Raw genomic sequence first — 23309 nt, 5'->3', positions numbered from 1 at the left:
CTCCTCATCAGGATTTTCCTTATCCTCGAAGAGGTCACCTCCTCAAACAAGGTGGTTAGAGAGAATATTCCCTATGGGCCTATATCACACTCACCCATAGCTTTACAATGGATGAATTTTGGAGAGATGACTCTTGGGAAAGAACTAATTTCCCACCTCCATTATCAACCTGGAGAGTAAAAGTAGGAGATTCATAAGAAAACTTTATCATTATTCTCTTTCTAACTACTTTGTCTCGTTCTTCACCCAATCTCTAATCTCCATCATCTCCTTTACTGTCGTGTTCCTAAATTGAGATAATTGAAGAATCTAATCTTCTAAAAAATTCAAAGTTGTTCTTCAAGATCTTCGAAGACCTTCAATTTTCCAACGATGAACCCCTCTCATACAGAGATGAACCCAGTTCGCAAAATGAGCCTGCACTGTGGCTCAGGTCGAAGCATTCGCGGGCTTGCTGTCAAGTATGGATTTCATAACGCTCTATATTTACTCGAATCGAAATTCGTTGATTTGTTTTTATTCTAAATTTGGGTTTTTTGAATAGTGCACGGAACATGTTCGATGAAATGTCGAGCTGGGATATTATTGTTTATTGTTTGACTTTTTAAGTATAGAGTTTGTGTTCAAAATATTTTCTTCAATATGAGAAATTATGCTCATCAGTGATATAAAAAATTTCAGAAATTTCTTCTTTGAATCGAAGATTTGGTGTTATTTAGAGATTCAGAGGGTTCCTGATTCTTGAAGAACATCGTGAGGGGCATGGAATGACAAAATTCCAGACTTTTCACATGATGGAGGTAAATAGTCACTCCTGATTAGTATTTTATTGTTGGGTAAAAAATATAACCAATCTTACTAATTTAATATAATTACATCGTGCTCGTTTTAATTCATATAACAATTTGACAACCTTTTCATCTTGGTCGATTCAATCTGCAATACGGATGAACTCTACTAGTCATAAAAATAAATAAATAAATAAATAAAGATAGAGAAGAGCCTCTATTGCTTGCAATGAACACTAACATTTGACAGATATGGCTTCAGTTAGATCTGCATGACAACAGATAAGCTGGCTGTCAAATATATTATATTCATGATTGTGTAAGATATAATTTTCTGTTTGGGTCATTTTGGCATTATCAACATCTCCTGTGTGAAACCATCCCAGAGTCAACGACGGCTATCAATATTAAAAAGATTACCTCTTTCCTTTGTGTGAACATAGTTAGATTGTTAAAAAATTCACAAGCAAAATGGATTTTACGGTCCTTTTGGATGGATTGATTTGATGAAAAATGAATTTCTCTTGGCTACTAAAGAGGAGAGAAATGGGAAGAAATGAAGAGAAAAGGATTTCTCTAAAAACCCATTTTTTTGAATCTCTCCAGAAATGGAGGGATTGGGAGAGAAGAAGTCAGCTCATTACTAATATTTTATAATACCAATTGCCCATCTAAGAAATAAAAAAGAATGACATCATGTTGAAAAAGACATAATAAACAAATCATTAGTTGAAGCAACCTGAATGTCATGCTGAAAACAACCATCTACATAAAACTGACAATCCGAAGTAGAAAAAACTCAAAAGAAAAGATACCAAGTTTTATGTCAAATCAAACACTAGTGACGCCATTGCACAAGGTATTGAATTATATACAAAGTCTACTGGTTGAATTGTCATCAAGTACGAAAATTTCTTTTTGAATGATACTCATTGAAATTCTTGTTTTCAGATTCTACCAAAAACATTCTACATGATGGGCATTCTCTTCTTTGCTTGCACTGGTTTCTTCCTTCTCACGGGATTCTTTGTCGGAGTATCTTTCATTTTAGTTGTGGTTGGAGTGTTGACTTTCTTTGTGATTGGATTAGCAGCTGTATTTCTAGTCATCTACATCAGAGAATTGATCTCAAATGATAATCGACATCCAGTTGCAGGGCCAATATTCAATCTACTCATACACTTCAACAGACTTTTCAATTACCAAACATCCCTTGCTCGGAAGTACAGTACTTATCGCCTGATCACACCGTTTAAAAGTGACGTATACACTGCTGATCCGGTTAACGTTGAATATATACTTAAAACCAAGTTCTCCAATTATGGCAAGGTAACAGAGTTTTTATAGGCTGTCAAACTTTCTTCAGTATTTGGATTGTTTTATAGTGTTATTTTGGTTAATATCATTACAGGGAAAGTTTAATTCTAATTTGATGAGAGATCTGTCTGGCGATGGGATTTTTGCGGTGGATGGAGAAAAATGGCGCCACCTGCGGAAGCTTGCCAGCTATGAATTCTCAACAAAAGTTTTGAGAGATTTCAGTGCCACCGTGTTTCGAACTAATGCTGCTAAATTAGCTTCAGACGTTTCTATAGCAGCAACTACTAAGCAAATGATAGATTTGCAGGTTTGTAATCAGGCTAGAAGCTAAAGGGCCTGTCCGATTGTATTTTCGTTTTCTCTAATTTTGTTTTCCATCTTTTCTAAAACAAAACTAATGACAAGTTTGAAATACTCATTATTTTTATTTTTGTGCAAAAATAATTTTCAAAAATTGGAACAAGTTTTTGGTTTTCCCAAAAAAGTGGGTTGTTTTCGTAAAACTTTTCTGCAAACAGTTTTTGGAATTAGTTCACCGAATGAGTTTTCTGTATTTCAGGAAAAATGAATACATAAAAGAGAACAAAAACAGAACCAAACAAATAGATTGGGCCATTTGGTTGTCTTTGTTTTTTGTTTTCATTTTTTAGAAAGTGAACTTGTTTGGCATGTTGGTTTCGAAAACTATTTTCAAAAAACAATATCTGGACACAACACACTTCCAAGGAAACACTAAATGTTTTTGAAAACTGTTTTTGCACAAAAATGAAAATGATGGATGTTTTTGAAACTTTTCATTATCTTTGTTTTGAAAATTTGAAAATGGTAACAAAGAGTACAAAATCAAAATCAAAATCAAATGGGGCAAATGTTTCTAAACTGCTGTTATTTTCTAAAGAAAATCTAATTTAAGTTATCAAGAATCTCTATGATGACCATTAAATATATGCCTAAACACAGCACACCCTAACATTTTGAACAAAAGAGGGGACCCTTCTGTTGCAGGATTTACTGATGAAGTCTACGACTCCATATTCAAAGTGGGATTTGGAGTTGAGCTTAATACTCTATCTGGTTCAGATGAATTCAGCACCTGATTCATGAAAGCCTTTGATGACTCGAATGTTATTGTCTATTGGCGATATGTTGATCTATTATGGAAGATTAAAAGGTTTCTTAATATTGGCTTGGAAGCAGATCTTAAGCAAAACATCAAAGTCATAGACAATTTTGTATATGAATTGATCCAGCAAAAGAGGGAGCAAATGAAAAATGGAAAGCTTGACATGAGTAAATTTTACTTTTGAGAGTAATTGTATTTGTTAAAATTCATCTACTCTCCACCTACTTCACCCACTTAAACCTACTCCACTAAACCTAACCCACTACACCACTACCACCTCACCTACTCCACTAAACCTAACCCACTACACCACTACCACCTCCACTTCACCTACTCCTTACCTACTACACACTCACCCTCTTCTATATATAGGAATCATGAATCATTGTAATAGAAATCAATAAAAATCAATCAATAATATACATCAATATTTTACATGGTATCAGAGCAAGGTTAACAACCTAGTCATTCTACTTCACCGGCGGGCGGCAGTCTCGCCTTGGCCGCCCGCCGGACCTCTACACATACCTTCACTCCGCTGTATCTTCCAACAAGATCCTTTGTGTGTTCAGATCTTTGTATCCATGACACTAAAGTTAGCTACTGAAGCAGCAATCTTGGTCTTGTCAAATTTGCAGGTTCCACGATCAGTACCGGTGTAAGGATAGTCCTCTTCTCGCATAAGTCCACCAGCTTTGAGTGTGTACTCAAAGGCACTATTCATCAGCCCGCCATTGCAACCAGAGTCGCAAGAATCAGCTTCCTCTGGATCACACTCATGGTCACAATCCACAAGTTGTTGCTCGCTAAAGCTCACAAGCTTCCTTGTTGCAAGGAAATTCGCACCCTCCAAGGCCCCAGTGGCACTAAACGACCAGCATGATCCACAAGAACCCTGATTCTTTACGGGCGCGACGGCTCCGTGATCTCTCCAATCGAAATCTGTCGGGAGATCATTTGTCGGAAGGATCGGAGCCTTGTTAGCGTCGGATGGAAGCTTGAGGTGCCTCCTCAAGCCGAGGTGTTGCTGGCGAAACTCCGCCGGAGACAGATCGGAGAACTGAGTGACGCCGTGGACCGCCGTGGACCGCCGTGGGGTCGAGTTGCTGGTGGCGGCGAGCCCGGCGTAGGTTAGACTTGAAGATCGAGAACCTGTGATCATGCTCCTCCATGGTGGCGCCGTCCGAATCTCTCTCTCTCAACCCATCTCTCTCTCTCTCTCTCCCTTGTAAAAGTCTACAGAAGTCTTGAAATCATACTCGCATTCTCTCTTCTCCAGATACTCCATTGCTGCCTTTTGCTTCTTTCCTTTCTTTTTCTTTTACTATTTACATCCACTTTTGTCCCCCACTTTCTCTCTCTCTTTTTTTTTTTAAAAATAATTTCCAACCCACCGCCCCACATGCACTTTATGATTCCTTATTCCACCCATTTTTTTTATTCCACCCACCAGCGCATGCTTTCCCATTAATACCTTTTTCTTATTATTATTTTTTTTTTATTCTTATTATTCTTCCCACCATAAAAAAAAAAAAAAACAAAAAAAAAAAACCTCAAACATTTCAAATTTGCACAACAACCCATATTTTATTCATCTCAGGGATCACCCCGAGCACAATTTTACACAAAAAAAAAAAAAAAAACAAAAAACAAAACACACCACAACAACCAACCAAAACAGTGGCATTTTTTCTTCTCTACTCTGCTGCCGGTCTCTTCTTCTTGCCTCCGTCCTGGGCGGCCCTTGCCGGTGTTTGCCTCCGTGTTTCCCACTCCACTGGGCATGATCACTACTCCCTGCTCCTCCACTGCAGCATATGGCGGACCTCCAAAACGGAACATCACGGTGGCCTTCCGCTTCAGCTCCTTGTTCTCCGCCTTTAGCACACTTATCTCTGCTCGCGCATCCTTATACATGCGTTGGAGCAGAGCCAGTTGGGCGTTTAACTGCTGCACCTCATTTGTCCTACTCTGCAGCCGGTGCGACAGGTTTGTGACCGCAGTCATGGTTTCCACACATGACTTCAGAGTATACTGATTGGCCTCAATATCAGTTTGCACTGCCATTTTTTGCTCCACCGACCGCATCGGAAAGTTCAACGGAGCAAAACCAGAGGTGTTTGGTTGAGGTTCACGGGCCACCGCACCTGTTATCTCTCCTGTTGACTCGTTGAGGTCGGGAAAGAGAGTGAGCAGACCACGGGAAGATGAGGCCATGTTCTGGGTAGCTGAACGGGAAGAAGAGGCCATGTTTTTTGGGTTGCTGAGTGTTTCCGAGAAGGGTTGGATACAGAGTATTTACAGATTGTTTCAGAATGACAAGTTCAGAGGTTTCAGTCTGGTTTGGTTTCCTCCGCCTCTGCATTGGTTTATATTGACACTGACGACGCGGCCGACACGCCGCTCTGTCGCTCACGTGCCTCGCCGCGTCTCCGGCTCACCTTTTGATGGCTCGACGCTTTCTGTCGGGCACGACTTTTGATGAAGTGGGCGCGCCTTTTGAGGGCGCAACTTTTGATAGCACGCCTTTTTATGGATTGGGCACGTATTTTGATGGCACGCCTTTTTATGGATTGGGCACGTCTTTTGATGGCACGCCTTTTGAAAGATTGGGCACGCCTTTTGAGGGTGCGACTTTTTAAGGGTCCGACAAGACTCTGTAAACTGTCCCGACATTGATTCCGGTTAGCTCCTTCAAGGGTCCGATAAGACTCTGTAAACTGTCCCGACATTGATTCCGGTTAGTTTCTACAAGGGTCCAGCAAGACTCCGTAAACTGTCACAACAACTGTCACAACAGTGTCTGTTACAACGGTCCGACATGACCCCGTAAACTGTCTTCTACATCGGTCCGACATGACCCCATAAACTGTCTTCTACATCGGTATGACACGACCACACAGTGTCTGCTACAACGGTCCGACATGACCCCATAAACTGTCTTCTACATCGGTCTGACACCACCATACAGTGTCCTCTACATGGTTATGACACCCCCATACAGTGTCCTCTACAACGTTATGACACTACCATCCAGTGTCTTTACCAATGGTCTGACACGACCATACAGTGTCTCTTATCCTCTTTTATTTTTATGTATTTTCTTGTTTTGTTACTCTCTCCAAACTCAAATTGGTTAGTTCCTATCCCCCTTGAGTTTGCAGGGGGCTGTTAAAATTCATCTACTCTCCACCTACTTCACCCACTTAAACCTACTCCACTAAACCTAACCCACTATACCACTAACACCTCACCTACTCCACTAAACCTAACCCACTACACCACTACCACCTCCACTTCACCTACTCCTTACCTACTACACACTCACCCTCTTCTATATATAGGAATCATGAATCATTGTAATAGAAATCAAGAAAGAGCTCTCAATAATATACATCAATATTTTACAGTATTTTATTGGGTAAATTACACTTTGCACTCTTGCACTTAACACTGAATCTCACTTTAGTCTCTCATTTTTCAATTGTACCACTCAACAACTTGAACTGTCAGTCAATTTGCAATGTAGCTCTTACATTAGTCTATTGTTTTTAACATAAATTGTCATGTGATCCTCACATTATGCAATTTTTAAGGCAAAAAGGTAATTTTGTTTCCTCTTTCTTCTTCTTTTTCTCTATTTCTCCACTATAATTATTCTCTTAAAAAATGATGGAAGAGTGGCAGGGAAGGGGTTGCCGGTGGTGTTGGGTTTAGAAAATGTAGTAAAGATAAAATAAAGCGACAGAAAGAGAAGAAAAAAGAAGAAAATTACATTTTTGTCTTAAAAAAGCCTCATGAGAGGCTTGCGTAATAATTTTCGTTAGCAAATTTAACACTGAACTAATGAAAGCGCCACATTGCAACTTGGTCAAAAGTGCAAGAGGTTGATTGTTACAATTAAAAAATGAGAAACCAATGTGAGATTCGATTTAAACTGCCGGAGTGCAAAATGTAATTTACTATATTTTATTTTATTCATTCAACTCTGCATGTGGACTAATTGATACTTTTTTCTTCTTCTGCAAGTAGAGAGGGAAAGAAGATATATTATCAAGGTTTCTGTAAGATAAATTGATAGAGAGAGAAATACAGAGAGAATAAATTGTATGTATTATGATTGATGTATGTTGATTTTAATTACAATGATTCATGATTCCTATATATAGAAGAGGGTGAGTGTGTAGTAGGTAAGGAGTAGGTGAAGTGGAGGTGGTAGTGGTGTAGTGGGTTAGGTTTAGTGGAGTAGGTGAGGTGGTAGTGGTGTAGTGGGTTAGGTTTAGTGGAGTAGGTTTAAGTGGGTGAAGTAGGTGATAGGTTTTAACAGCCCCCCGCAAACTCAAGGGGGATAGGAACTAGCCAACTTGAGTTTGGAGAGAGTTACAAAACAAGAAAATACATAAAAATAAAAGAGGATAGGTGACACTGTATGGTCGTGTCAGACCATTGGTGAAGACACTGGATGGTGGTGTCATAATGTTGTAGAGGACACTGTATGGGGGTGTCATAACGTTGTAGAGGACACTGTACTGACAGTTGTTGTGACAGTTTACAGAGTCTTGCTGGACCCTTGTAGAAACTAACCGGAATCAATGTCGGGACAGTTTACAGAGTCTTGTCGGACCCATAAAGGAGCTAACCGGAATCAATGTCGGGACAGTTTACAGAGTCTTGTCGGACCCATAAAAAGGCGCACTCTCAAAAGGTGTGCCCAATCTTTCAAAAAAGGCGTGCCATCAAAAGGCGTGCCCAATCCATAAAAAGGCGTGCCAGATATGATGGCGAGGCACGTGAGTGCCTTGGCTGGCGCGCCCGTTTGTCGTCTGGCGTCAAGTGGCGCGCGATACGCGTGGCTGCCTCAGCTATTTAACCAAGGTTGTGAAGCTTGGGTAACCAGCTTGGGGAATGATAGAATATCACCCCCTATTTATAAAAGAAGATTAGGGTTTACAAGAAATGCAATTTACAAGATGATCCCTGAGTGCTATCCCTGAGTGCTGATTACAGTGATTACAGACAGACCCTAGTGTGCCTTTCGGCGAATATAAAATGCTATCACTTAATATAATATGCTAACACTCCCCCTCAAGCTGGTGCGAAGATATCTATCATGCCCAGCTTGCCTACGATGTCATGAAATGGTTTATTCCCAATTCCCTTGGTGAGAATGTCAGCAAGTTGTTCACCTGACTGGACAAAGGGAGTACAAATGATACCACTAGTGAGTTTCTCCTTAATGAAGTGGCGATCAATCTCAACATGTTTTGTCCTGTCATGTTGAACTGGATTGTGAGCGATGTTGATGGCGGCCTTATTGTCACAGTATAACCGCATGGAGTCCGTCTGATCAATACCTAGATCATGCAACAATAATTTGATCCATAAAAGTTCACACACACCTTGTGCCATAGCTCTAAACTCAGCTTCTGCGCTTGACCTGGCAACCACATTCTGTTTCTTACTCCTCCAAGTAACTAGGTTGCCGCCAACAAATGTGCAATACCCTGAAGTTGATCTCCTATCAGTTACTGACCCAGCCCAGTCAGCATCTGTATAGGCTTCTACACGAAGATGATCATACTTTGAAAAATACAGACCCTTACCAGGAGCAGACTTCAAATACCTCAAGATTCTCATGACAGCCTCAAGGTGAATCTGATGAGGAGCATGCATAAACTGACTAACTATACTGACAGCAACAGCAATATCAGGACGGGAGTGAGAGAGGTAAATGAGCTTTCCCACTAATCGTTGATAGCTCCCCTTATCCACAACTTCTCCTCCTTCATCATCCCCTAATTTCTGATTGGGTTCCAGGGGGGTGGCACATGCCTTGCAACCAAGCATCCCAGTTTCCTTCAACAGGTCAAGCACATATTTTCTCTGTGAAATAAATATCCCATCCTTAGAGCGAGCAACTTCAATGCCCAGAAAATACTTCAAGCTGCCCAAGTCTTTGATTTCAAACTCTTTAGCTAAATATTTCTTCAACAGAGGTATTTCCCCACTATCATTGCCTGTAAGAACTATGTCATCTACATAAACAATAAGTGCTGTAGTCTTACCGTGTGAGGAATGTTTCACAAACAATGTGTGATCTGCCTGACTTTGTTTGAAGCCATATTTAATCATAGCCTGAGTGAATCTCTCAAACCAAGCCCTTGGAGACTGTTTGAGACCATATAATGACTTCCGAAGTTTGCATACTTTGCCTTCTGTTTGATGATCCTCAAAACCCGGAGGAATGTCCATATATACTTCTTCTTCGAGGTCACCATGGAGAAAAGCATTCTTGACATCAAACTGATAAAGCAGCCAATCTAGATTAGCTGCTAGAGAGAGAAGTATTCTGACTGAATTCATTTTAGCCACGGGTGCGAAGGTCTCCTGATAATCAATGCCATATGTCTGAGTAAACCCTTTTGCCACAAGTCTTGCCTTGTAACGCTCAATAGACCCATCTGCTTTGTGTTTCACAGTATATACCCATTTACATCCCACAGGTCGTTTGCCCGGAGGTAACTCAGTCAATTCCCAAGTGCCATTCTTCCTAAGTGCTTTCATTTCCTCAATCATGGCTAGTTTCCATTCAGAGGTAGCAAGAGCATCCTGAAAATGGTTAGGAATGCTAACAGAGGAAATATTGGACACAAACGCTTTATATGAGGATGACAAATGAGAGTATGATACAAACTGTGAGATAGGATGTTGAGTACAAGATCTCACACCCTTCCTCTTGGCAATAGGAACATCAAGATCAATGGACTCGAGAGATTCAAAATTACCTCGACTCTCATCAGAAGCAGGCGATGGCAGTGGGGTAGCAGAAACGGTCCCGTGTATCCAGTTAACTTGTTTTCTGTCTATGTCCCGGACATAAACATGCCCATCCGTATTTTTGGTGACAGTGGGTTCTATAGTCCTAGTAGAAGAGGGGGGTTCAAGAACAACTGGTTCCACCATAGGAAGCACAGTAGTAGAGGGTGGTGCAAGAACAACTGGTTCCACCATAGGAGGCACAGGACTCACTTCACACCAAGGCTCCCCCGGAAATGAGGACGGTGACACCGGAGAGAACAAGAAATAGGACTGGGATTCAAAGAAAGTGACATCCATGGACACAAACCACTTACGAGACGAAGGGTGGGAACATTTATACCCCTTTTGAGTAGGAGAGTAACCAAGGAAAACACACTTGAGGGAGCGAGGGTCCAACTTACCACGAGAGGGAGAGTGATTGTGGACAAAACAGACACAACCAAATATTTTAGGAGGAATAGAAAACAAGGACTGAGAACCGAGGAGGACGTGAAGCGGAGCCTGTTTGGCCAAGACCTGGGTAGGGAGACGATTAATAAGATGGGCAGCGGTGAGAACAGCGTCGCCCCAATAGGGTCGAGGCACATGCATAAAAAAACACATGCACCGAGCCATGTCAAGAAGATGCCGATTTTTGCGTTCGGCCACCCCATTCTGTTGAGGGGTATTTGTGCAAGAGGTCTGATGGATAATGCCATGAGTAGAGAAATATTGTCCTAACCCAGAATCGATGTATTCCCCGCCATTATCAGAACGAAAGATTTTGATAGTGGCCCCAAACTGAGTACAAATCATCTTATGAAAAGTGCGAAACACAGAGAAAACCTCACTTTTATCTTTCATGAGATACACCCAAGTAGCACGAGAAAAATCATCAATAAATGTAACAAACCAGCGATGACCTTTCACAGACAGAACACGAGAGGGACCCCAAACATCAGAATGTATTAATGAAAAAGGAACAAAACTTTTATTCAAACTGGGAGCAAAAGAAGCTCTATGTTGTTTTCCAAGTTGACAAGACTCACAAAGAAAGTCAGACACATGATGATTTGCGAAACTAGAAGGAAATAAATGCTTAAGTAAATGAAAGGAGGGATGCCCAAGACGCCGATGCCACAGCCATACATCAGCGGGGTTAGTAGAAGACGTGGTGGAAGAATAAGCAAGTTTGTCCGGTTGATCTAGGAAGTAGAGACCATTTGCTGCACTACCACTGCCAATCGTCCTCCCCGTGACAAGGTCCTGAAAAAGACAATGATCAGGAAAAAACGTCACACGACAATTCAAATCCTGGGTAAGACGACTTAAGGATAATAGATTAACAGAAAACTTGGGGACATGGAGAACAGAAGATAGATGTATGGTAGGAGTGACTTGGACTAAACCTTTGCCAGAAATGGAAGAAACAGTTCCATCGGCAATCCTAACTTTGTCCTGACCTGAAGAGGGCTTATAGACAGAGAAAAGATCAGCGGAGCCAGACATATGATCTGAGGCACCAGAATCAATAATCCAAGGCAAAGATGTATGACACAGAAAAGCACAAGGAGAAGATGCTAAGTTACCTGAGCGGGCAAAGGACGAGGAAGCGGTACTGAGAGCAGTAGAAGATCGGCGGTCCAACAATTGGCGCAAAGCATCCTCCAGCTCAGTATCAGAAGCTTGGGTAACAGAAGTAGAAGTAGTATCAAGGGTATCAACGGCACTAGACTGATGAGCCCGGGAATAGGAACCACGTCCCCTAGATGGACCTGACCGACCTCCTCGAGAACCAGACCTATCACTGCGACCCCCGGAGGGAGTCCCATGAAGCTTCCAACACGTCTCACGAGTATGCCGCGGCTTCTTGCAATAATCACAAAATACAGACTCCTTAGCAGCAGACGGATGAGGCAGGCTGAGGCCATCTCGAGGAGTAGACAGTAATGCGGAACGGTCAGTAGAGACAGGGGACATCATAGCAGACCGGCGACTCTCCTCATTTTGTACATAGGAAAATGCCTCCTGAAGTGAAGGAAGAGTATCCATACTCAGAACCCGACCCCTAACTGGATCATACTCCACATTTAGGCCGGCCAAAAATTTAAAGACCCGTTCCCGTGCGATGAACTTCTTGTACCCGATAGAATCAGTAGGGCAAACGGGCTTATAGTCTTCCAGGTGATCAAGGCGTTTCCAGCCGTTGGTGAGGAAAGTGAAGTACTGAAGAACAGTTTGCTCCCCCTGAAGTGTGCTCTCAATAGAGCGGCGCAACTCAAATGCCTGTGAAAAATTCCCTTTGCGGGAATAGGTAACAGCCACAGCCTCCCAAACATCCTGGGCAGTCTCCATAGACAAGTAGCCCTCACCAAGTTCTGGAACCATCGAATGGATAAGCCAACTCATAATTAAAGAGTTGGTAATCTCCCATTGTTCATAACTTGAGTCAGTGGTACTAGGGGCCTGTATCCTGCCATCAACATATCCCATCTTCCCTCTGCTCTTCAAAAACATAGTCAAACTTTGGGACCATGCTAGGTAGTTCTGACCATTAAATAGAGAGGTGGTGATTTTCAGACTAGGGTTGGGATTCTCAATCATGGCAGTAGGTAGAATGGGACTCTCACTCTTTGGTGTTTGAGAAGAAGGAGACACACTGGTGGAGTCTGTCATGGATACAATACTACCGAACCCGCAACACAACTAGGGGTAATCACAAACCTGGAAGGTGGTAGTGATATAACAGGCACAATGACCACTATAAAGATATAACAAAATTAAGAAACCATTTTTTTTTTTTATTTTTTTTTATTTTTGTTTTTTTGTTTTTTTGTTTTTTTGTTTTTTTGTTTTTTTGTTTTTTTTTTTTTTTGATTAATTTATGTAGATATCAGGATATATACATATATTTATATATAAATATATATATATCAGGCTATTTATATATATATATATATCAGGCTATTTATATATATATATATATATTTATAGATAGACTAGAGTCGGAGAGTATACCACAGTGAGGACGACGAGGGACGACGAGGGACGACGAGTGACGGAGACGACAGAGCTGACGGAGACGAAGAGGGCGACGAGTGACGGAGACGACAGAGCTGAGGAGACGAAGACGAGCTGAGGACCTGAGGAGATCGGCGAAGCAGGAGATCAACGAAGACGAAGCAGATGATCCAATCGGCTGATGAAGACGAAGCGGCTGATGAAGACGGTGGCTGAAGATCGACGAAGCAGATGATCCAACTAGGTACGGTTTTGAACCCTAACCCTAGAGCTCTGCTCTGATACCATGAAGCTTGGGTAACCAGCTTGGGGAATGATAGAATATCACCCCCTATTTATAAAAGAAGATTAGGGTTTACAAGAAATGCAATTTACAAGATGATCCCTGAGTGCTATCCCTGAGTGCTGATTACAGTGATTACAGACAGACCCTAGTGTGCCTTTCGGCGAATATAAAATGCTATCACTTAATATAATATGCTAACAGGTTGATGCTGAGGCTGAGGCAGACAAAAAACTTCTGAAAATCCTCTGAAAAAACTCTTCCTTTGCTGAGAGAGAAATTCTGTAATACTCTGTAACCAACCCGTCTCTGAAACACTTAGCAACATGGCCTCTTCTTCCCGTCCAGCTACCCAGAACATGGCCTCCTCTTCCCGTGGTCTGCTCACGCTCTTTCCAGAACTGAACGAGTCCACAAGAGAAATAACTGGTGCGGTGGCCAGTGAACCTCAACCAAACACCTCTGGTTTTGCTCCGTTGAACTTTCCGATGCGGTCGGTGGAGCAAAAAATGGCGGTGCAAACTGATATTGAGGCCAATCAGTATACTCTGAAGTCATGTGTGGAAACCATGACTGCGGTCACAAACTTGTCGCACCGGCTGCAGAGCAGGACAAATGAGGTGCAACAGGTAAACTCCTAGCTGGCTCTGCTCCAACGCATGTATAAGGATGCGCGAGCAGAGATAAGTGTGCTAAAGACAGAAAACAAGGAGCTGAAGCGGAAGGCCACCGTGATGTTCCGATTTGGAGGTTCGCCATATGCTGCAGTGGAGGAGCAGTGTGGAGTGATCGTGCCCAGTGGAGTGGGAAACACGGAGGCAACACTGTCAAGGGCCGCCCAGGACGGAGGCAAGAAGAAAAGACCGGCGGAATAGGCGAAGAAGTGAGGTCGGTGTGTGGCCGTCTGCAGAAACTGTAGTCCGGGCAAATCAAAGAGCAATACTGCAACAAGAAGATCTGGTCCTTTCTTTGTTGAAGCTTGATGGGAAGTTGATCTTGACGGGCCGAATAGGTTGAGGTCCGGCGGGCGGCCAAGGCGAGGTTGCCGCCCGCCGGTGAAGCGAAAAATACTAAGGTCTTAACCTTGCTCTGATACCATGTGATGGAGAGTGCTAAGGATCCAGAGAAAATGACTGATAGATACTTGAGAGATATTTCTCTCAATTTCATTATTGCCGGCAAGGACACATCTGCCAACACACTCACTTGGTTTTTTTACATGCTGTGTAGACATCCTTTTGTTCAGGAGAAGATTGCACAGGAAGCGAGAGAAGCAACTGAGGCTGAGGATAACATCTCTACTGATGAATTTGCCAATAAATTAACTGAAGCAGCCCTGGAAAAAATGTGGTATCTTCATGCAGCTCTGACCGAGACTCTCAGACTCTATCCTGCAGTTCCTGTGGTAATTCTGCAATGATATTCTCTCTAGTTACAACATGATTGGGCAAAGGGGTCATAGAAAAATATGCGAAAAGTTTGATTGCACAGCGGAATTTCACAAAATGGGACACGGATGCTAGACTCTTTGTCTCACATCTGTATCCTATTTTGTGAAATTCTTCTGTGCTACAATCAGCTGGAAAAATAGCAGTGCATTGTAATTCCAGGAATAGTTTCTTTCCTCCTCCGCTCCCCTCCTCAGCAGAGATTGGTCAGCATAGTATGTTATAGAATATAATCATATAGCTGCAAGAAATATATGAAAATTTGTGCTCTTTTTAACATTAGAAGCCCAACTCTAGCTAATCCAACCATATTGACTCATAATATGTAGTCTCTAACATGACATTCTATTTTTAACTCCTATTTTCAGTTTCACTTGTGGATATGGTCTTTAATGTGACAAATTGAATAGTACTTGTGTTTCTCTTTCCTGATATTTCTTTGCTTATTATGGTGGTGATTATGCAGAAGTGTTTTTTTTTTTTTTCCCCTTTTTCTTTTTCTGTGTGACACCTAGTAGACCTCTTATCACATTGGAATTCTCTTTGATAAGATCCCACTATTACAATATCCACCCCTTTTCATGGATTCAAGATTAATAAGTGGTGGGCATGGTTTTGCAATTCCTGATTTTCACAGAAAGGAAGCTCAGTGTTCATTTTATGCGAAAGTTTTTGGTAGGAGAGAGTTAATTTGGAAACTAGAAATTTTCTTAGTCTTGTTACTGTAAATGCAGGACGGAAAGAATTCGGAAGAAGATGATATTCTACCCGATGGCTTCAAAGTAAAGAAAGGAGATGGTGTAAACTACAAGGCGTATGCCATGGGAAGGATGACATACATCTGGGGAGAGGATGCCGCAGATTTTAGACCCGAAAGATGGCTTGATAATGGCATTTTCCGAGCTGAAAGTTCTTTTAAATTCACGGCCTTTCAGGTCAGCCACTATTCTTACCATTCCTCACTTATTTGACAACATGATGAACAGTTTATTGATTCTTTGTGCTTTTCTTTGTTATGTCAGGCTGGGCCTCGGATATGCCTGGGAAAGGAGTTTGCTTATAGGCAAATGAAAATTCTGGCCTCTTCTCTGCTCTTCTTCTTCAAATTCAAACTTGTGGATGAAAGCAAGGAAGCTACATATCGAACCATGTTCACCCTTCACATGGATAAAGGGCTTCATCTGTATGCATTTTCTTGTCTGTGAATTGAGAAATTTGCAAATGTTTGTAAATTTTAGTTTGAAAAAATAAATAATATTAATACTGTTGGAGACCGTTTGTACTTACTTTACATACAGGAAATTATTGCCATATAATGGGCTTGTTGGGTGCACATTTTCTCAAATTAAAAGTTGATGATCAGAAATAAGAAGAGTTGGAGTACCCATACTCCAGTTTCTAGATAATTATTTTTTTTCTTTCACTTTATTTAACTTATTTATGTTTCGTAAACTATAAGCAGATATTGTATCAAATACTTTGACATAGATTTTCAAAATAAAAAAAAAATTATAATCAATTCCAATAAACTGCACCAAACATGTGTGGCCAACATCATCTATAGGCCCCTTTCTATCCACCGACCACATGTGAAGCAAAAATATCCTATTCGGGGACCTTGTTCTTATGGATACATAAATGGGAAGTCATTTGTTGAAATTATCAGCATAAACTCCTTTTAAGTGATAAATTTAGTTTCTTAATAGAAAATTTGATTTTTTTTAGGTCATATTTGGTTCACGAAAGATAGTTATCTTAAAATTACTTATTATGGGATAATTTGTCTTGATGGAGTATTTTAATCATTTTGCGGTGTGGGTTAGAATTGAAGGAGTTTCTATTTGTACGTCACAATCATTCTTAGTCTACACTGTTTTTTTTTTAAAAAAAAAAAAAATTGACTATTGAACAAAAAGTCATGATTAATATTCAAGCATAAAAAATGATATGAAGTAAAGAAAAGAGTATGTGTAACTAGAAGTTCCTTGAAAATAAGTTGTCCTACCCTTCCTCAGATAAAATTTGTAGAATCACTCTGGATGGGAAATCTCTCTCTCTCTCTCTCTCTCTCCTTGCATCATTTTCTTCTTCTCCATTAAGGTAGGCTTTGTCATACAACAACTAACATTTTTCATGTGGGCATGCTATTGGCTAGGACACAACTAATCAATAGGACTTTGACTTTTCAAATCCTTATCTATTAGCACTATGGTTGCTTTTCACACAGAAGGATTAAAGTTTAGAGATCCACATTCAAAACATAAGATTTCCCAATATATCATCTATATCTCACATCAATTAAAATAATAAACACACAAAGCACATAAGAATTTGTGTGATTTAGTTATATGTCCAATGTTCATGGACAAAGAATGACAAAAGAGTGTCACTATAAATGTAAAAATTCCAATGAGCTGCCGTGCGCTCTCTCTCTCTCTCTCATGCACACACAACTATGTTACAAAAGCTCACAAGATTATCATAGCCCTAAAACTAGGAAATAACCAAAGTAAATTGGGTCAAAATAGACTCAAATACAATAGTCGGGTCAGAATGACCAAACCCGGACCCCACAGAAAAGGCGAGAAAACATCATCATTTGCCCATTAATCGGGTCATATGGGTTTCAACAAATAATAAGCATAATCACATCATAACAATACAAACCAACAAATGACTCCAATGGATTTTTTACCCAATCCCATCTCACTCATAGTTGCCACTGCAGCTATAATTCTGGTAATATGTTCGACCAAGTTTGTTGCAGGAAAATTGCCGGAGAAGAGAAAGAGAAATCCTCCCATTGCCGGCACGGTGTTTAATCAGCTAGTGAACTTCCACAGGCTCCATGATTACTTGGCTGACCTTGCAACCAAACACAGGACATACAGGTTGCTTGACCTTTTCAGGAGTCAGATTCACACTTGTGACCCTGCAAATGTTGAGTATATCCTCAAGACCAACTTTGCAAACTATGGCAAGGAAATATTGCCTTATTAATTCAGTGCAATTTTGTATGTTTTTCTAATTCATGATTGTGTGATTCTCTGTTTGGTTGCCAAGAAATTGTAAGAAAGAAAAAGAAGACTAAAAGATTCCCTGTTCTCATATCTTATGTTTATTGACAATTTGATGGGGCAAAAGCTTTTTGGGTTCTTGATTTTACTGTACCTATTCAAGTTCTGAGTGCTATAACAACAAACCAAAGCCCTGTTTGGAATTGTTTTTGTTTTTGTTCTTTTTTTCTTTTCATTTTCATGTTTTTTTGGTGGTCTTTGGAAACAAAAACATTGACAAATTTAAAAGCCATTGTGTTCATTTTGTATTAGACCATAAGAACTTTTTGGTGTTTCCTAAAAATAGAGATGGTTTTCATAAAACTTCCCAAAGACAGTTTTAGGAAATAGATTTTCAAACAATTTATTTCTCTCTCGAAAAATGAAAAAGAAAACAGAAAACAGTGTTTTGGTTCTGTTTTCGATTTGTTGATTTTGTTTTTTGTGTTAATGGAAGCAAAACAATGTCATTTTCAAATTGTGTGAAAACAAATTCAAAAGTTCGGAAAATAAAAAAAAAAATCCAAAATCTGTTTTTGGAAAACGAAAAACACAATCAAACAAAACATGTATGGCATTGAACCTTGGAGTTTTATATTATCCCCAAGAAAGTATGAGCAAATTAAATGACTTAATTGACCCTCAAGAAACTTTCAACTCTTCTTCTGAGTTCTTGTAAAAAATGGTTATACTTGCAGGGATGGTACCACCACAGTGTCTTGACAGATCTTCTAGGCGATGGAATCTTCACCGTTGATGGAGACAAGTGGCGGCTTCAAAGGAAGCTATCAAGCAATGTCTTCTCCACCAAGATGCTCAGAGAGTTCAGCACTGATGTCTTTAGAAGTAATGCATCAAAACTTGCTCAAATAGTGTCTGAAGCTGCAACCTCTAATCAACGGATCGAGGTTCAAGTAAGACTCCAACTAGGCCTCCTGAGGGATCGGATTTAATCCGAATCCAATATGTTAATGAATATCCGATCCAATTATCTGATGAAATCTAATATGATCCGATTTGATTTTGATACTTAAATTTTTATATGTATAAATAGAACTATTATATTTAAAAAATAATTAGCAACTACAAAAATAAAAATTATGAGTAGGGTTGCAACATGAACCAAACTACTTAAGCTCGACTTGTGTTCGACTCGTTAAAATCTTATTCAAGATCGACTTATTATGTAAGGAATTTAATTTTGAACACTTTCAAAGCTCGTTAAGTTTTTCAAGCTAAGATTGAACAGTTTTCTACTCAGTTTAATAAGCATATGTGCACTACAAAAAATCAAGCTACTTGAGCTCAATTCGTATTTAGCTTGGTAAAACTCATTTGAAATTGACTCATTATGTAAACAAGTCAAACTTTAACACGTTTTGAAACTCATTAAATTTTCAAGCTAAGCTTGAATAATCTACTATTCAGCTTGACTCGGCTTGCAACCCTTGAGAAAGTTAAATTCGAATAAAAAGATATTAAAATAAATCGAGTCCAGTCTGATGTCCATCTTAAAAATATAAATTGGGTTTGGATGATCTCTTATCGGATATTCATGATTGGTTTGGATTTGTATGTGGATTTTTTATAATCGGGTCGGATTTGGATTACAGCAGATAAGGTCTGAATTCAATCCGTTGATAGGCCTAACCCCAACAATTCAAGCATGGCTAGGTAGGCCATCCCATTTTACATAACAAAAGACTAATACCTAGAATTCAATTTTCACAGGACTTGTTCATGAAATCATCGTTGGACTCGGTATTTAAGGTCATTCTAGGAGTGGACCTAGACAGCGTGCTTGGAACAAATGAAGAAGGAACTCGATTCGCCATTGCTTTTGACGAAGCGAGTGTAACAACTCTGTATCGATATTTCGACATTTCCTGGAAGATCAAACGGTTTTTGAACATAGGATCAGAAGCAAAATTGTCTGACAATGTCAAATTAATTGACAGGTTCGTATATAAACTAATTAAAACCAAGACAGAGCAAGTCAGCAGGCCACCGGACAATTCTACAGTGAGTTCTATTAATTGATTTTAATTTTTTTTTTTTTTTTTTTTGGGACTGAATAGAGTGCAATTATAATTAACATACATTGTGGATACACACACGAATGGCAGATGAAGAATGGAGACATCTTGTCGAGATTTTTGGAATTGAATGAGAGCGATCCAAAATACTTGAAAGACATAATTTTGAGCTTCATAATAGCTGGAAAGGATACAACCGCTAGCACTCTTTCGTGGTTCCTCTACATGATGTGCAAGTACCCAGTCGTACAGTCAAAAATTGCTAGGGAAGTGTGGGAAGCGACGAAACTTGGAGAGGAATCGAGCTTTGGTGAACTTGTAGCCAGTGTCAATGAAGAGGCACTCGACAAGATGCAGTATCTTCATGCTGTTCTGACCGAGACTTTAAGACTTTATCCTGCAATTCCAGTGGTAAGTTATGTTGCAAATACAGTAGGAATTTCTGATAGAATAAATACAATAATAATAATAATTAACCAAAGATAACAAAATTAACATAGAAAGTTCAGAATAGCCTATAAAGTGGTCGAGACACACGAAAACTAAGTTTGCTTCTGTGCAACAGAGCTTAAGTCACAAACTGAGTTGCCCAAAACAAATAAATAATATTTCAGATACAAACTTGCATACATACATTCTTGTAAGTCATTAAAATGATGTGTTATTCATATTTATGGTCGTTTTTTTTAAGTGGGTTCTTTTGGGGGTCTGACACAGGAGGGGAGGCTTTGTTTTTCGGATGATACATTGCCAGATGGATTCTATGTGAGGAAAGGGGATTTGGTGTCATTCCAACCTTATGCGATGGGGAGGTTGAAATGGATATGGGGTGATGATGCAGAGGATTTCCGCCCTGAGAGATGGCTCAATGAAAATGGCGTTTTCCAGCAAGAAAGCCCTTTCAAGTTCACAGCCTTTCTGGTGAGAAGGAAAATCTTGATAATATATATATGTTGTTCAATTTGAGCAAATTTCAAACATGAGAGACAAGCAAAGCATATTTAAACAGACACAAATACTCAAATCAATAAGCTTTCAATATTACATGGGGTTTGGCTACATGGATTTATCTTCTTAAGTTTGCTTGGTGTAAACTCACTTTGGCAATCATATTTTTTGGTTAAGACTGTTCTAATCAATGATTTAACGTGATATTTGAGAAGGGAAAGGAAAAAAGAACTAAAAAGTGAAAAAATTTAGCTTCTATTTCATTGACTTTTCCGTTCTCTTTTTCTTTCTTAGCAAAAATCCCTCAAATTCTTGAATCAAACACAGTTTCAAACTTTGACCCATATTCTATTTGGTGTTCTGGTCTTTTTGGCAGTTTCACTTTGGATCAAGTTATGACTTAAGGGACAATAACTAGTGCATGAGGTGTCCCATTGCAGGGTTTGATACCCTGGTCGAGTTTTACTAGTTACCATTATGTGACATAATTTTCCTTTTCTAAAACTCTTACTGATTATAAAAAAGGGATCAATTACCCGTCCTTGTCAGCCTACTTGTTCATCTAATGACACCATATCATATAAATTTATTTAATTTAATCTGCAATGAGTGATACTCACATACTGCTTCAAAATAAATTTGTTTCGTATTCTATTTTTTATTTTTAATAACACAACTTATCCATCTCAACATCCTAACTTCGGTGACACTCATTTTCTAAACATGTAATTTCTCAATAATTTAACATTTTTCTGTCATAGTTTAGTGTAACTAGCCTTTCAAACAGATACTGAGTATCAAACATTTTTGTTTTTAATACAGAGTCTGAAATGTTGAGTCAGAATGCTTAACTCAAACCATTGTTGTTTTTGTTTTGGTATATTTGCAGGCTGGACCAAGAATTTGTCTGGGAAGAGAGTTTGCTTATAGGCAGATGAAGATTTTCTTAGCAGTACTGATTGGAAGCTATGAATTCAAGCTCAGTGATGAACACAAAGCTGTCAATTACAGGATCATGCTTACTCTGCACATTGATGGGGGACTCCACCTTCAAGCCTCCCACAGATTAAGGCACACATAGGCCATGTTTGTTTGGTGTACTAAATTGTATATGACTAGTATTTTAGAACTGTTTGGGCTTGTTTGATTAGTAAGATTAATAGTGAGGAGATTAATAATTCATGTGATTAGTGTAGGATTGGTTATTCAGCTAGATTAGCAGAATAAATAATTTCCTCTATTTCACATTTTTTTTTTGTGGCAATAGTTATGTAAATATATAATTCCAATTATATTTATGTTTTGCATTATTAGTTGTGCCAATCTTGTTGGATAGAATATTAAAATCTAATCAGAATAACAAAAGTTGCAATAAAAGTATGGAATGTGAGTCCCATAGCGTAATAACTCCAATCCTATGCTATAATCTGTCCAATCAAACATGTCCTTAGTATTGGGGTTATCAATTTCTTTAAATTGTGTATCATGTTTGAATTGACCTAGAATTATGAAGAAAGATTATTAGTTTTGTAATTTAGCCAATCAGTTTAGAACTCTCCTTAGTTCAGGATTCAATAGACTCCTATATGGGGGATAGTATGTTTGGGTGGACGGTTAGTCTGTACTCCAATTTTTTTAGTTGCACATGGAATTATGTATGTTGTTAATTATTAATCCAATCCCAAAGTTATATCCCCTCAAACAAAAAGTCCTACGAGTAATGCTATATATAAATAAATTCCTCATCAGATTTTCTTGTCACTAGATATTAAAATATTGGTGTATATATTAATAAATATACATGAGATTCATGTCTTTGTGTTCAACAATAAGAAAATCAAAGTAAAAATCTGTATATGTATATCATTTTTCAAGTCTTATTTTATGTTGCATATTGTATATGTATAAGAGAATAGTTTTTGTACAGTCCACATATCTGGACAGCACTAGGTAATTTGCTTACTGTGGGTCCACTCCGAACTCATCTTAATAATTCAAACCACATCTTGTAAAGTTTGTCGAATAGATTATTTATACAAAAAATCAAATTAATTGGACATCAGTAAATATACATTCTAATGACATTTTCTTGTGAAAAATAAACGGCATGCATTATTTTCAAAATTGACCATTTATTTTTGGAAGTAAAGAGTAGCACAAAAATAAAATAATAGTAGTTTCAGAATATCGACTCAACACGCTGTTACGATGATTCCCAAACCAATAAGGAGCCCATTGCTCTCCCTTAGGAGACAAGCATTGGACAGTGAAGTTGAGCTATTCGCCAACGCCATGTTAATAGTTTTGATGATTCATTTTAATAATTTTTTAAGTTATACGTGTAGATTATTTATAAAAGTATTAAATTGATCTAATAATTATAGTCATATTATTTTATTACATTTGTCCTTAAAGAAATGAACAGTATACTTTTAAAATCATATTGTCGTTTATTATTTGAAAATATGTGATAATGATTATCCAATGG

The 23309-nt window shown here is 39.0% G+C and overlaps 2 protein-coding genes and 1 pseudogene across 3 annotated transcripts; 2 read left to right on the top strand and 1 right to left on the bottom strand.

Moving 5' to 3' along the window:
- The first annotated feature begins 290 nt into the window (after positions 1-290).
- Positions 291-16067, top strand: LOC114281728 (cytochrome P450 704C1). Its single transcript, XM_082882417.1, has 8 exons — positions 291-461; positions 682-800; positions 1740-2117; positions 2200-2415; positions 7264-7296; positions 14436-14738; positions 15516-15716; positions 15804-16067. The coding sequence occupies exons 2-8, from the start codon at positions 768-770 to the stop codon at positions 15984-15986; spliced, it is 1347 nt and encodes a 448-aa protein (XP_082738543.1). The 5' UTR covers positions 291-461; positions 682-767; the 3' UTR covers positions 15987-16067.
- LOC145796876 (cysteine protease RD19A pseudogene) lies at positions 3457-4418 on the bottom strand (annotated as a pseudogene). The gene has a single exon (XR_014337527.1). The product of XR_014337527.1 is annotated as a cysteine protease RD19A pseudogene (transcript).
- Positions 16068-16200: 133 nt separating the features above from the next.
- On the top strand, positions 16201-22144 carry LOC114281727 (cytochrome P450 704C1). The gene is made up of 6 exons (XM_082882416.1): positions 16201-17764; positions 18537-18751; positions 19569-19859; positions 19964-20284; positions 20591-20794; positions 21711-22144. The coding sequence occupies exons 1-6, from the start codon at positions 17455-17457 to the stop codon at positions 21900-21902; spliced, it is 1533 nt and encodes a 510-aa protein (XP_082738542.1). The 5' UTR covers positions 16201-17454; the 3' UTR covers positions 21903-22144.
- The last annotated feature ends 1165 nt before the right edge of the window (positions 22145-23309 follow it).

The sequence above is a fragment of the Camellia sinensis genome, chromosome 8, assembly GCF_055761805.1.
Source record: "Camellia sinensis isolate YWXY chromosome 8, ASM5576180v1, whole genome shotgun sequence".
In the NCBI taxonomy this organism is placed as follows: Eukaryota; Viridiplantae; Streptophyta; class Magnoliopsida; order Ericales; family Theaceae; genus Camellia; species Camellia sinensis.
The sequence above is the reverse complement of the archived record's forward strand: the minus strand, read 5'-3'. Positions and strand labels throughout refer to the sequence as shown.

Coding starts and splice junctions, on each gene's coding strand:
- LOC114281727 (XM_082882416.1), top strand. CDS start 17,455: ATGACTCCAATGGATTTTTTACCCAATCCCATCTCACTCATAGTTGCC. Junction 19,860..19,963: donor GGCCACCGGACAATTCTACA/GTGAGTTCTATT, acceptor CACGAATGGCAG/ATGAAGAATGGAGACATCTT. Junction 20,285..20,590: donor TTTATCCTGCAATTCCAGTG/GTAAGTTATGTT, acceptor GGTCTGACACAG/GAGGGGAGGCTTTGTTTTTC.
- LOC114281728 (XM_082882417.1), top strand. CDS start 768: ATGACAAAATTCCAGACTTTTCACATGATGGAG. Junction 14,739..15,515: donor TCTATCCTGCAGTTCCTGTG/GTAATTCTGCAA, acceptor CTGTAAATGCAG/GACGGAAAGAATTCGGAAGA. Junction 15,717..15,803: donor TTAAATTCACGGCCTTTCAG/GTCAGCCACTAT, acceptor TTGTTATGTCAG/GCTGGGCCTCGGATATGCCT.